At 43.1% G+C, this 14,708-nt stretch overlaps 1 protein-coding gene across 5 annotated transcripts in view; it reads left to right on the forward strand.

The window, feature by feature from the left end:
- The window catches only part of NUP210L (nucleoporin 210 like), a 166,148-nt gene that overhangs the window by 11,596 nt on the left and 139,844 nt on the right, over positions 1 to 14,708 (forward strand). For all 5 annotated transcript variants that reach the window (XM_055360127.2, XM_055360113.2, XM_031010422.3 and 2 more), the window contains exons 3-7: positions 53 to 184; positions 2,116 to 2,209; positions 3,692 to 3,842; positions 5,408 to 5,540; positions 7,706 to 7,864. In XM_055360127.2, coding sequence (XP_055216102.1) covers positions 53 to 184; positions 2,116 to 2,209; positions 3,692 to 3,842; positions 5,408 to 5,540; positions 7,706 to 7,864 — 669 coding nt within the window. The remainder of the gene's footprint in view (positions 1 to 52; positions 185 to 2,115; positions 2,210 to 3,691; positions 3,843 to 5,407; positions 5,541 to 7,705; positions 7,865 to 14,708) is intronic.

The raw sequence follows: 14,708 nt of genomic DNA on the forward strand, positions 1-14,708 counted from the left end.
AATAGATTCATGACCTATTGAATTAAATACTCAGTTTTTGGGTTCATTGTAGTGACTGACCATGAGCTACGCTGTGATGTTAAGGTTGATGTGATAAACAGCATTGAAATTGTATCTCGGGCCCGGGAACTTTATGTAGATGATTCGCCACTGGAACTGATGGTGAGGGCATTGGATGCTGAAGGTAAAGAACTTCAGAGGATTCAACAAAATTGCCTAAAATAAAGTAATATCTGTTTATGTTTAGCACTTGGAAACAAAAACTTGAGTGGCAAAAGTAGATTAGAAATAATATCTATTTTCTCATTTGGAGCTCATAGATGAATAATAATTCTGAGTATAATTTAATGTATTAACTACACATTTTCATAAAATATTCCTGCTATTGTTAGTTATCTCAGAACTTTTCCTTTCTTTTTTTTTTTTTTTGGGCAGGGGGAGGGGGACAGAGTTTTGCTTTTGTTGCCCAGGCTGGAGTACAATGGCATGATCTTGGCTCACTGCAACCTCTGCCTCCTGAGTTCAAGCAGTTCTCCTGCTTCAGCCTCCTGGGTAGCTGGGATTACAGGCCTGCGCCACCACTCCCGGCTAATTTTGTATTTTTAGTAGAGATGGGGTTTCACCATGTTGGTCAAGCTGGTCTTGAACTCCTGACCTCAGGTGATCCACCCGCCTTGGCCTCCCAAAGTGCTGGGATTACAGGCGTGAGCCACCGTGCCTGGCCACTTTCTTTTTTTTTTTTTTGAGATGGAGTCTCACTCTGTTGCCTAGGCTCAAGTGCAGTGGTGCGATCTTGGCTCACTGCAACCTCTGCCCTCCCGGTTCAGGCGATTCTTGTGCCTCAGCCTCCCAAGTAGCTGGGAATACAGGCACGCGCCACCACACCCGTTAATGTTTGTATTTTTAATAGAGACGGGTTTCACCATGTTGACCAGGCTGGTCTCGAACTCCTGGCCTCAAGTGATCTGCCTTCCTCGGCCTCCCAAAGTGTTGGGATTACAGGCATGAGCCACCGCACTGGCCTCCGAACTTTTCTTAGATACCCAAATCTACCACTGAGCTTCTGTTGATGGGCCCTAGATCAACAATTAAGAACACTTTTTGGAATTTATTGCTAGCTCTGTTTGATCAATCCACTTTCTATAGACCAGGATAATTAAATGTAAATCTGTAAAAAAGTTACAATCTTGATCTAATCTTTAATGCTTTTAATACTGTATACTATATTAATGCTATAATGAGGTATTAAAAAACACTTAGGTGGTAAAAAAAAAAAATTTAGGTGGGACGTGGTGGCTCATGCTTCTAATTCTAGCACTTTGGGAGGCCGAGGTTGAAGTATCCTGTGAGGCCAAGTTTCCCATGGTTAATTAAAAAAAAATTATAATGTATTGCCACTTTCTTTGTTACTTACTTGAGTGATTTGTTTTTTTAATCTGAAAAATGAACTATTCTGGAATTCTGGAAGCTTTTTTTTTTTTTTTTGGATACAGAGTCTGTCACTCAGGCTGGAGTGCGGTGACACAAGCATGGCTCACTGCAGCCTTGACCTCCCAGGCTCAAGCAATCCTCCTACCTCAACCTCCTGAGTAGCTAGGACTACAGGTGCAGGCCACCATGCCTGGCTAAGTTTTTATTTTACAGACCAGGTGTCACTATGTTGCCCAGGTTGGTCTCAAACTCCTGGGTTCCAGCGATCCTCCTGCCTTGGCCTCCCAAAGTGCTGGGAGTACAGGTACAAGCTATTGCACCTGGCCTGGAAAGTTTTTACAAAAATTTGTGTGGAGGGGACCAGGATTAAGGATGCCTTGTCAACCATGAGGTGGCCTTTATGTAGAAAGGAACAGAAGGAGTATGGCATAATTATTGTCAACCAGAAGTTAATCAGCTTGAGCCCTTTTTACTTTCAGACAGCTTGTGCAGCAACATCATTTATTGTTTGTGTAGGGAACTTTCTCATATATATGTTTTAATTCATTGATGATAGTGCTTTCTATTTCTTAATGAAAGAGTCTTCAAAGTAATTTTCTAGTTAGGTTTCCCTTTCTTGTTGTAAATACCTGAATATTTTTAAATACGTGATCCTATCTTGTCTGCTTTTGGCTTGCTCTACAGGAAATACTTTTAGTAGTTTGGCAGGGATGATGTTTGAGTGGAGCATTGCCCAGGACAACGAGTCAGCAAGAGAAGAACTGTCTAGCAAAATTAGGTAAACTTGAAACCAAACATAAATCATCTGACTATGAAGAAGACATATGCCATTAAGCGGCATGCTGAACAAGCAACCATTTGTGTGGACTTTGATGATCCTGCTGTCTACTTTTTTGAAACTGATAAATTACTGAGGGAAATGTCTTTGATAGAATGCAATATGACATAGATGTAGGTACCTTTATGATCGCTTAATCTGAGTTATTATGGAGGAGTTCATGGGCTAAGTACTACACAATTATTTGAGCCAGGTATATCTTCTGGAAATTCTTTTTGTTCAAGCTACCTGCACATGCTGGAGTAGAGGGAGAAGGATGATAGTATGAAATTTTGTCTTCAGTACCAAGGAGTAGATCTCAGATCCAAGTTTTACTCCCACCACAATTTTATCCAGAGGCTCATAAATCCCTTTCTTTTTTTTTTTTTTTTTCGAGATGGAGTCTTGTTCTGTCTCCCAGGCTGGAGTGCATTGGCGTGATCTTGGCTCACTGCAACCTCTGCCTCCCGGGTTCACGCCATTCTCCTGCCTCAGCCTCCTAAGTAGCTAGGACTACAGGAGCCCGCCACCACGCCCGGCTAATTTTTTTTGTTGTTGTTGTATTTTTAGTAGAGAACAGGGTTTCACTGTGTTAGCCAGGATGTTCTCAATCTCCTGACCTCCTGATCTGCTCACTTTGGCCTCCCAAAGTGCTGGGATTACGGCGTGAGCCACCGTGTCTGGCCTTTTCTTTTTCTTTTTTCTTTCTTTTTTTTTTTTTGAGATGGAGTCTTGCTCTGTCACTCTAGCTGGAGTGCAGTGACACGATCTCGGCTCACTGCAGCCTCCACCTCCTGGGTTCAAGCGATTCTCCTGCCTCAGTCTCCTGAGTAGCTGGGACTACAGGCGCCTGCCACCACGCCCAGCTAATTTTTGTATTTTTAGTGGAGACGGGGTTTCGCCATATTGGCCAGGGTGGTCTCAAACTCCTGACCTCAAGTGATCCACCCGCCTCTGCCTCCCAAAGTGCTGGGATTATAGGCGTGAGCCACTGCGCCTTGCCTTTATCTTTTTCTTATTCTTTTTTTTTTTTTTTTTTTTTTTTGAGACAGAGTCTTGCTCTGTCACCCAGGCTGGAGTGCAGTGGCACAATCTTGGCTCACTGCAACCTCCATCTCCTGGGTTCAAGTGATTCTCCTGTCTCAGCTTCCCAAGTAACTGGAATTACAGGCGCATGCCACCACGCCCGGCTAATTTTTGTATTTTTAGTAGAGATGGAGTTTTGCCATGTTGGCCTGGCTGGTCTCAAATTCCTGACCTCAAGTGATGTGCCCGCCTTGGCCTCCCAAAGTGCTAGGATTACAGGCGTGAGCTACCATGCCCAGCCAAAAGTGTTTTACATTCTATAGACATTGAAGAAACTATGTTTAAAGTCTCTTAGGGACTTTTGGAAGAACACTTCGTTTAATTCTGCTAGAAACACATTTTATTTTATGTCTTTAGGATTCTTAAATACTCCGAAGCAGAATATGCTCCCCCAATATATATAGCTGAGATGGAAAAAGAGGAGAAACAAGGAGATGTGATTTTAGTGTCTGGGATTAGAACTGGTGCTGCTGTTGTAAAAGTTCGAATTCATGAACCATTCTATAAGGTAAAAAGTTTGTGTGCTATAAATTTTCCTTACTTGTTTTTTCAAGATATGGTCTTACTCTGTTGCCCAGGTACTACAAGAATGCACTACCCGCCCTGTTTTTTTTTTTTGTTTTGTTTGTTTGTTTGTTTGTTTGTAGAGACAGACAGGGTTTCACCAGGTTGCCCAGGCTGGTCTCAAACTTCTGAGCTCAAGCAGTCTGCCTGCCCCAGTCTCCTAAAGTGCTGGGATTACAGGCGTGAGCCCACACAACTGGCCAGTGTTATAAATTTTTCATTTAATAGTCTTGCCTATGGAAAATATAGTTTTTTATGTTTATCTATAGTAGAAGCCCTCTAGTCTGATGTGATTTGGGCCAATAGTTGGTCATTTAATTGAAAAAGTTATTTGAAGTAGGTAAGCATTAAACAATTATCTTAAACATTTTATTGCCTGATTACAATTACAAATGTGACTGGCATTTTCTCTTAAAATATATAACTACATTTCATTCACCAATCCTTGATGTAGGTGCAAGGCCTTTCTTTGACCATGAGTTCACTGATTTGAAATCTACATACACTTTCTCCAATAAACTACAGTTTCTAATTTCTTCCTTTTTTGGGGTGGGGGGGTTTCAAGTGATCCTTGTGCCTCAGCCTCCCAAATATCTGGGATTACAGGTGTGTGTCACCGTGCCCAACTAATTTTTGTATTTTTAGTAGAAACAGAGTTTCACCATGATGGCCAGGCTGGTTTCAAACTTCTGGCCTCAAGTGATCCACCTGTCTCGGACTCCTAAAGTGCTAGGATTACAGGCGTGAGCCACCACGCCCGGCCCTAATTTCTAGTCAAGTAAAAATTTAGATGCAGGAAGAATTTGAGTGCAGAAATTTATATTTTAAAGGATTTTCCCTAATATTTTACATTTCTCACTTATACCTAATTGATAGTATATATTAGCAGCTTGCCTTTAACTTTTTTTGACACATTTAAATTTTTAATAGAAATAACAGTTCTCTTTTCACATCTATAGTTTTTGTTTTAATGTGATTATAATTACAAGCACAACTTGCATAAATAGGTTTGGGAAAAACAAATGTTTTTTGGTAAGCATTTAATTCAATGGCAAGAACATGAGTGTGTGGACCTCCCAGAGAGAAGCCTACCAACCTTGCATTGGGTAAATCTTCATAAAAATCAATGTGTTCAACAGAGAGTGGAAAGTAACTTAATCTGGCAAGTCAGTCAATTGGAGGTTGGCTAAAAGAATTTCTGTGTTCTACAATTGAGTCTTACCTTTTCTCATTTCAGCATACTTGACTTTTTATTTACCGACTTTTTTTCTTTTAGAAGACTTTCTTGTTCTAAGTCTGAGTACCTTAGAAAGTTAATAAGGTATTAAGATTCATAATCACTTTTTAAGGCTAGCTGAAATTATGACTTGTGATTAGGAAAGCTTTTAAAAAAATCTTTATAAAAAAATTTAAAAGAAGTTTAAAAGAAGTAAGCTTTTAACAAGAAAGATGACTGTGAAGATTCCGTCCATGGAAACTGTTTTTTTTTTCTTTCCCTCCCTCTTTTAGAAAGTGGCAGCAGCCTTAATACGTCTGCTTGTTTTGGAGAATATATTTCTTATACCATCCCATGATATTTATCTCTTAGTAGGAACATATATTAAATACCAAGTTGCAAAAATGGTTCAAGGGAGAGTGACAGGTAAGGTGATTTATTTTTTCTCCTATGACTCACATTTCCCAAATCTTTTCTGCTGACAAGATCAGCAACTCCACATTACATATGAAAAATACTTGTGTTTTTAGATTTTGTGGTAAAGTGTTAATTGCTGTACTTAACTAATATTAGACAGAAATAGCCCCATATCTTGAATATATTAATGGCATAGTTAGGCTGCTTAGCTTCGGTGCCAATAGGCATCTGAATTCTCTATTAAAACAACAACTAGCCAGGCATGGTGGCTCTCACTTGTAATTCCAGCTACTCTGGAAGCTGAGGCAGGAAGATTGCTTGAGGCCAGAAGTTGGAGACCAATCTAGGCAACAGAGCAAGATCCCCATATCTTTATTATTTTTTTATTTTTATTTTTTTGAGATGGGGGTCTCACTCTGTTGCCCAGGTTGTAATACAGTGGCATGATCATGGCTCATTGCAACATTGAACTCCTGTGCTCAAGTGATCCTCCCACCTCAGCCTCCTGAATGGCTGGAACTACAGGTTCCTGCCACCATATCAAGCTCTTTTTTTTTTTTTTTCTAGATGTAGTCTCTCTCTGTCACCTAGGCTGGAGTGCAGTGGCATGATCTCGGCTCACTGCAACCTCCACCTCTGGGTTCAAGCAATTCTCCTGCCTCAGCCTCCCGAGTAGCTGGGATTACAGGTGTGCGCCACCATGCCCAGCTAATTTTTTGTATTTTTAGTAGAGATGGGGTTTCACCATGCTGGCCAGGCTGGTCTCAAACTCCTGGCCTCATGATCCATCTGCCTCAGCCTCCCAAAGTGCTGGGATTACAGGCATGAGCCATCACTCCCGGCCTCTTTTTTTTTTTTTTTTTTTTTTGTTAGAGATGGGATCTCATTATGTTACCCAGGCTGGTCTTGAACTCCTTGTCCCAAGTGATTCTCCCACCTTGGCCTCCCTCCCAAAGGGCTGAGATTATAGGTGTGAGCTACTGTGCCAAGCTGAGACCTCATCTCTAAAAATAACTAAATAAATAAAACAATTAAAGCTTTACTAGCTTTTGAAGGGAAAGTTAAGACACTTTACCAGAAGGGACCTGAATGATCATTGCAATGATCTTTGCAAAAGTTGTTTCTTGAGAAACTCAATTCATTGACTGAAAGCTTAATATTCTGTTGATACTAAAAGTTACATTGAGCTTTTTTTTTTTTTTTTTTTTTTTTTTTTTTTTTTTTTTTTTTTTTTTGAGATGTATTCTCACTCTGTCGCCCAGGCTGGAGTGTAGTGGCATGATCTCGGCTCACTGCAACCTCTGCCTCCCAGGTTCAAGCGATTCTCCTGCCGCAGCCTCCCGAGTAGCTGGGATTACAGGAGCCCGCCACTACGCCCAGCTAATTTTTTGCATTTTTAGTAGAGATGGGGTTTCACCTGTTGCCCAGGCTGGTCTCGAACTCCTGACCTCGTGGTTCACCCACCTCGGCTTCCCAAAGTGCTGGGATTACAGGCGTGAACCATCGCACCTGGCCTAAAAGTTACATTGAGCTTTTAAAGTATGTATTGGCTCCATTAACATTAATCTTTTTCTTACTGATGATGACCCCTCCTGCTACTCAGTTCACTAGTTTTTAAGAATACAAGCAAATCAATTCTTTCTTTCTCTCTCTCTCTATATATATTTTTTAAATTTTTATTTATTTATTTATTTTGAGACGGAGTTATGCTTTGTCGCCCAGGTTAGAGTGCAATGGTTTGATCTCAGCTCACTGCAACCTCCACCTCCCAGGTTCAAGCGATTCTCCTGCATCAGCCTCCCGAGTAGCTGGGATTACAGGCACACGCCATCACACCCGGCTAATTTTGGTATCTTTAGTAGAGACGGGGTTTCACCATGTTGGCCAGGCTGGTCTCGAACTCCTGACTTCAGGTGATCTGCCCGCCTTGGCCTCCCAAAGTGCTGGGATTACAGGCGGAGCCACCACACCCAGCCTCCAGCAATATATTTTAACTCATATGCACCCCCCAGATGGTTACATGTAGAAATTCATCATAGCAGGAAAAACATTAGAAGCAGATCATACTCTTATTTTATGTCTGCTTCCTGATCATTCCTTTATGATCAAGAATACATCATTATCTACTGGAATGGCTGCTGTCATTACATTTATGTATCTTTCATGTCTTACAGAGGTGAAATTTCCCCTGGAACATTATATACTGGAATTGCAAGACCATAGAGTTGCACTTAATGGGTCTCATTCTGAGAAAGTGGCTATACTGGATGACAAAACAGCCATGGTGACTGCCTCACAACTGGGCCAGACTAATCTTGTCTTTGTCCATAAAAGTATCCTTTTGTTCAAGTTTTAGCTGCCAGTCTACACTTCCTTGAGCATCCTAGACATGTTCTTTGGTAAAATAATTTATTAAGAATGATTATGGCCGGGCGCGGTGGCTCACGCCTGTAATTCCAGCACTTTGGGAGGCCGAGGCGGGCTGATCACAAGTTCAGGAGATCGAGACCATCTTGGCTAACACGGTGAAACCCTGACTCTACTAAAAATACTAAAAATTAGCCAGGCGTGGTGGCGGGCGCCTGTAGTCCCAGCTACTCGGGAGGCTGAGGCAGGAGAATGGTGTGAACCCGGGAGGCAGAGGTTGTAGTGAGCCAAAATCGTGCCACTGCACTCCAACCTGGGCAGCACAGCGAGACTCCGTCTCAAAAAAAAAAAATGATTATAATACTACTACAGTGTTTTCCTATAGGTTTTATTTTTAATAAAGAATTATAAGTTATCGGCCGGGCGCGGTGGCTCACGCCTGTAATCCCAGCACTTTGGGAGGCCGAGGCGGGCGGATCACGAGGTCAGGAGATTGAGACCATCCTGGCTAACACGGTGAAACCCCGTCTCTACTAAAAATACAAAAAATTAGCCGGGCGTGGTAGTGGGCGCCTGTAGTCCCAGCTACTCGGGAGGCTGAGGCAGGAGAATGGCGTGAACCCGGGAGGTGGAGCTTGCAGTGAGCCGAGATCGCGCCACTGCACTCCAGCCTGGGCGACAAAGCAAGACTCCGTCTCAAAAAAAAAAAAAAAAAAAAAAGAATTATAAGTTATTACTGTCATAATTTCTAGCAGAGTAAGTAGAGAAAAGGAGTATAGCTGGAACTTGGGATCTACTAACTTCAATGCTTATTTGCAACCTCAATCAAATTGTAATTAGGGAAATAAAAACACTGTAGTTAGGGGAATGGGGAAAACGGAGTTTGGAAGAACATGTGAGAATTTTATTTAATTCTCTTTTCTATTTGTACATGATAATTGAGAAAATATGCTGTTGTCTCCAGTAGATGTTTAACTAATATTTTTATTGTGTTGAGAGCAATTTTTAAAAATTCACCAAACCTGCTATGCAAGGATTGAACAAAGAAAGGTACACAGAGGCCGGGCGTGGTGGCTCACGCATGTAATCCCAGCACTTTGGGAGGCCGAGGCCGGCTGATCACCTGAGGTCGGGAGTTCGAGAACAGCTTGACCAACATGAAGAAACCCCGTCTCTACTAAAAATACAAAAATTAGCCGGGCGTGGTGGCGCATGCCTGTAATCCCAGCTACTCGGGAGGCTGAGGCAGGAGAATCGCTTGAACCCCTGGGAAGTGGAGGTTGCGGTGAGCCAAGATCACACCACTGCACTCCAGCCTGGGCAACAAGAGCAAAACTCCATCTTTTTTTTTTTTTTTGAGACGGAGTCTCGCTGTCGCCCAGGCCGGAGTGCAGTGGCGCGATCTTGGCTCACTGCAGGCTCCGCCCCCGGGGTTCACGGCATTCTCCTGCCTCAGCCTCCCTAGTAGCTGGGACTACAGGCGCCCGCCACCTCACCCAGCTAATTTTTTGTATTTTTAGTAGAGACGGGGTTTCACTGTGTTAGCCAGGATGGTCTCGATCTCCTGACCTCGTGATCCGCCCGCCTCGGCCTCCCAAAGTGCTGGGATTACAGGCGTGAGCCACCGCGCCCGGCCTGAAACTCCATCTCAAAAAAAAAAAAAAGGTACACGGAGATCTGTAATAGTCAATGAAAACAGAAGAGAATGAAGATTTAAATTCTCAGAAAATTGAAACATGATTTGGACTCCATCTCTCTGTGTTTTATTTGGTATTTTTTTTGAATATTTTAATCTGAAAGAAATTCATTCAGCAAATATCTATTATATTTCTACTATATGCTCAACATTGTTCTAAGCTCTGGGTATACAAATTGCCATTTTGTCCAGTATAGTTAGATTCTTAAAATATTATTATTATTATTATTTATTATTTTTTTTGAGGTGGAGTTTTGCTCTTGTTGCCCAAGCTGGAGTGCAGTGGCGCGATTTCTGCTCACTCCCGCCTCCGCCTCCCGGGTTCGAGTTATTCTCCTGCCTCGGCCTCCTAAGCAGCTGGGATTACAAGTGTGCACCACCATGCCCGGCTAATTTTTGTATTTTTAGTAGAGACGGGGTTTCACCATGTTGGCCAGGCTGGTCTTGAACTCCTGACCTCAGATGATCCACCCACTTCGGCCTTCCACAGTGCTGGGATTACAGGCATGAGCCACTGTGCCTGGCCAAAAAATTATTATTTTTGTAGAGACAGGGTCTCACTCTGTTGCCCAGGCTGGAGTGCAGTGGTGCAATCTTGGCTCTTGGCTCACTGCAACCTGTAAACTCCCAGGCTCAAGTGATCCTCCCAGCTCAGCCTCAAGTAGCTGGGACCACAGGCACGTGCCACCACGCCCAGCTAATTTTTGTATTTTTTTGTAGACACAAGGTCTCGCCATGTTGCCCACACTGCTCTTGAACTCCTGGACTCAAGCGATTCACCTGCCTTGGCCTCCCAAAGTGCTAGGATTCCAGGCATGAGCCACCACACCCAGCCAGATTTTTTTTTTTTTTTTTTTTTAGAGATAGAGTCTCACTCTGATGCCCAGGTTAGAGTGCAGAGGCATGATCATAACTCACAGTAGCCTTGAGCAATCCTCCCACCTCAGCCTTCTGAGTAGCTGGGACTATAGGCATACACCACCGTGCCATACTAATTGTGTCTTTTTTTGTAGAGATGTCTTGCTAGGCTGAGTAGGCTGGATGAACTACTGGCCTTAAATGAACCTCCTGCCTAGGCCTCCCAAAGTGCTTGGATTACAGGTGTGATCCACCACACCCAGTCTTTACCTAGCATAGTTAGAAAAGTCCTCTCTGATGAGGCGACACTGGCACAATAAGCCATGTGGATAATTGGTGAAAGACTTCTAGGGAAAGGAAAGAGCAATGGCAAAGGTTCTGAAGTAGGAACATATTTGGCATGATTAAAGAAGGGTAAGGAAGACAGTGAAGCTAAAGTGCAGTGAATCAGGAAATAGTAGAAGTAATAGAGTAGGGGAGGGGCAGATTAGGTAGGGCCTAGTAGGCTTACTCTGCATAAGAATGTCTCTACTTTGGGCACACTGTCTGTAGCGTAGCCCTGCTCCAAAAGGAGCAGTACCTCTGCTACTCCACTTCAAGAAAAGTTGCTAACACCAAAAAAATTCTATCAGACTTGAAAGGTACAGTATTTCTTGTATAATATTGTTAGTTAGCAGCCTATATTATTTGTCTAACACACATTAAGGAGAGTTATTGATCCAATGTTGTTTGCTTTTTAGTCATTTTAAGGTACCTAGGACATTTTTCAACAAATACAATCATACCTACAAAATAAATTAAGTTATTCAATATTTATTGAGCCCCAACTGTGTGTCAGGAACTTCCCTGAATTCCCCAGGTGAACTTAAATGTTCTTTTTTTCCCCCATATTTTCAGTTCATATTGTTATTTTTTTCCAAAGTATCAAATATTAAAATACATTGTATTTGTCTATTTATATATCTTTTTTGAGGACATGGATGGTGACTATTCATAATGTGTCCCAGCACCTGGCATAGAGTAGCTGGTGGAACTGTTCATGGAGATGGAGAATATAAGAGAAAGAGCAGTTTTAAGGAAAAAGATAGCGAGTTCAGTTTTTCACATGTTAAATTAAAACATCGAAACTGTGGGATAGATATCCAAGCAGAAATTTTCATTATGCCTCCGGAGGAGAAAGATTGAGGATCAAGATAGATCCTCAAGGATCAAGAAAGATTGAGGATCAAGATAGATATTTGAAAGTTAGTTTATAGATAGGTGATAGTTGGAGCTATTGTAGACAAAATCACCTAGGGAAATTATATACAGTGAGAGAATTTGGCCAAAGACAAAATTGTGTAATGCTAGCTTTTAAGGTTCGTATGGGAAAAGAGGACATGTGAGGAGGATCTGAAGGAATGCTTAAAATGTAGTATTATAGAAAAACCAAGGATGGGCGCAGTGGCTCATGCCTATAATCCCAGCACTTTGGGAGGCTGAGGCAGGTGGATCACTGGTCACGAGTTTGAGACCAGCCTGGTCAACATGGAGAAACCCTGTCTCTACTAATAATATAAAAATTAGCAGGGCATGGTGGTGCACACCTGTAATCCCAGCTACTCAGGAGGAACTCCTGAGGCAGGAGAATCACATGAACCTAGGAGGCAGAAGTTGCAGTGAGCCGAGATGGCACCACTGCGCTCCAGCCTGGGCGACAGAGTGAAACTGAGTCTCAACTAAAAAAAAAAAAAAAGAAAAAAAGAAAGAAAAACCAGAGAGAGGAGTTTCCTGATAACCAAATTAGGAATTTACAAAGAGGAGAAAACTGTTCAACAGGTCAAATCTTGTAGTGATGTCAAGATAAAGACTGAAAGGTTGTAGTAACTAGGAGGTCTTAGGTCACTTTGTCAGTAAAAACAGCTTGGCTTTCATAAGGACAAAAACAAAGAAGTTTGAAAAAGACACAAGGAATACTTTTTTTTTTTAAGGTTGGAAAAACTTGAACATTTCTCTTAATATTTCTCTTAATTAAAGAGAGAAATATGGCAGAGATAAGGGAGAAAGGAGAGCCAGTTGATGGAGCATGTTTTCTGAGAGGCAACAGAAAATGAGATTTGGAATGCAGATGGAAGGCTTAGATCTTATTCTGATATCTTATTCCGGTATCAGAAGAATGAATTGTTTTAGAGATCTGCTGAGATGTTTCCTCATTTGTAAAATGAAGTGAATGTTGTTATTGCTGACTTTCCTTCTAGGTTTTTTTTTTTTTTTTTTTTTTTTTGAGATGGAGTCTCGCTTTGTTGCCCGGGCTGGAGTGCAGTGGCGCCATCTTGGCTCACTGCAAGCTCCACCTCCCGGGTTCACGCCATTCTCCTGCCTCAGCCTCCCAAGTAGCTGGGATTACAGGCGCCTGCCACCACGCCTGGCTAATTTTTTGTATTTTTTTTTTGGTAGAGACGGGATTTCACCGTGTTAGCCAGGATGGTCTCAATCTCCTGACCTCGTGATCCACACGTCTCGGCCTCCCAAAGTGCTGGGATTACAGGCGTGAGCCACCGCGCCCGGCCCTAGCTGTTATATTTTATGAATATTATGGTAAAGTACATATCAGAACTAAACCTAAGTTTGGCACAGAGTTACCATAAAGTATTTAGAAGATTTGCTTTAGGCCAGGCACAGTGGCTCATGCATGTAACCCTAGCACTTTGAGAGGCTGAGGCAGGAGGACCGCTTGAGTCCAGGAGTTTAAGACCAGTCTAGGCAACATAGTGAGACCCCTGTCTCTACAAAGAGTAAAAGGTTAGCCAGATGTGGTGGTGCAGACCTATAGTCCCAGTTACTCAGAGGCCTGAGGGTAGGAGAATCGCTTGAGTCCAGGAGTTAGAGAGGCTGCAGTGAGCTGTGATTGTACCACTGCACTCAGCCTGGGTGACAGAGTGAGACCCTGTCTCAAAAAAAAAAAAAAAAAAAAAAAAAAAAACTGGGGCCAGGCGCAGTGGCTCACGCCTGTAATCCCAACGCTTTGGGAGGCTGAGGCGGGTGGATCACCTGAGGTCAGGAGTTCGAGACCAGCCTGGCCAACATGGCAAACACTGTCTCTACTAAAAATACAATAATTAGCTGGGCGAGGCGGCGCACGCCTATAGTCCCAGCTACTTGGGAGGCTGAGGTAGAAGAATCGCTTGAACATGGGAGGCAGTGGTTACAGTGAGCCAAGATCATGCTGTTGCACTCTAGCCTGGGTGACAGAGTGCAATGGCGCAATCTCAGCTCACTGCAACCTCTGCCTCCTGGGTTCAAGCAATTCTTCTGCCTCAGCCTCCTGAGTAGCTGAGATTACGGGTGCCTGCCACCACACCTGGCTAATTTTTGTATTTTTAGTAAAGACAGGGTTTCACCATGTTGGTCAGGCTGGTCTTGAACTCCTGACCTCAGGCAATCCACCCACCTCGGCCTCCCAAAGTGCTGGTATTACAGGCGCAAGCCACCGTGCCCAGCCAATTTTTAAATTATTTTTAGAGATGGGGTCTCACTATGTTGGCCAGGCAGGTCTTGAATTCCTGGGCTCAAGTGATCCTCTCATCTCAGCCTCCCAAAATGTTGGGATTACAGGCATGAGCTACTGTGCCCAGTCTAAATTAGTGTATTTCAGTTTGAGTGTTTTCTGTTCAGCCATGTCAGTTATGTCTTTGTTTGTTTGTTTGTTTTGAGATGGAGTCTCGCTCTGTTGCCCAGGCTGGAGTGCAATGGTGGGATCTCGGCTCACTGCAACCTCTGCCTCCTGGGTTCAAGTGATTCTCCTGTCTCAGCCTCCTGAGTAGCTGGGATTACAGGTGTCTGCCACCACGCTCAGCTAATTTTTGTATTTTTAGTAGAGACGGGGTTTCATCATGTTGGCTAGTCTGGTCTCGAACTCCTGACCTTGTGATCCGCCCCCCTCGGCCTCCCAAAGTGCTAGGATTACAGGCGTGAGCCACCATGACCGGCTTTTTTTTTTTTTTGAGATGGAGTCTTGCTGTTGCCTAGGCTGGTGTGCAGTGGTGCCATCTCAGCTCACTGCAACCTCTGCCTCCCAGGTTCAAGTGATTTTTCTGCCTCAGCCTCCCGAGTCGCTGAGATTACAGGAGCGCACCACAAACCTGCTTATTTTTGTGTTTTTAGTAGAGACGGGGTTTCACCATGTTGGCTAGGCTGGTCTTGAACTCCTGACCTGAAGTGATCCACCTGCCTCGGCCTCCCAAAGTGCTGTGATTACAGGCATGAGCCACCGTGCC

This window comes from Gorilla gorilla, chromosome 1, assembly GCF_029281585.2.
Source record: "Gorilla gorilla gorilla isolate KB3781 chromosome 1, NHGRI_mGorGor1-v2.1_pri, whole genome shotgun sequence".
Lineage (NCBI taxonomy): Eukaryota > Metazoa > Chordata > Mammalia > Primates > Hominidae > Gorilla > Gorilla gorilla.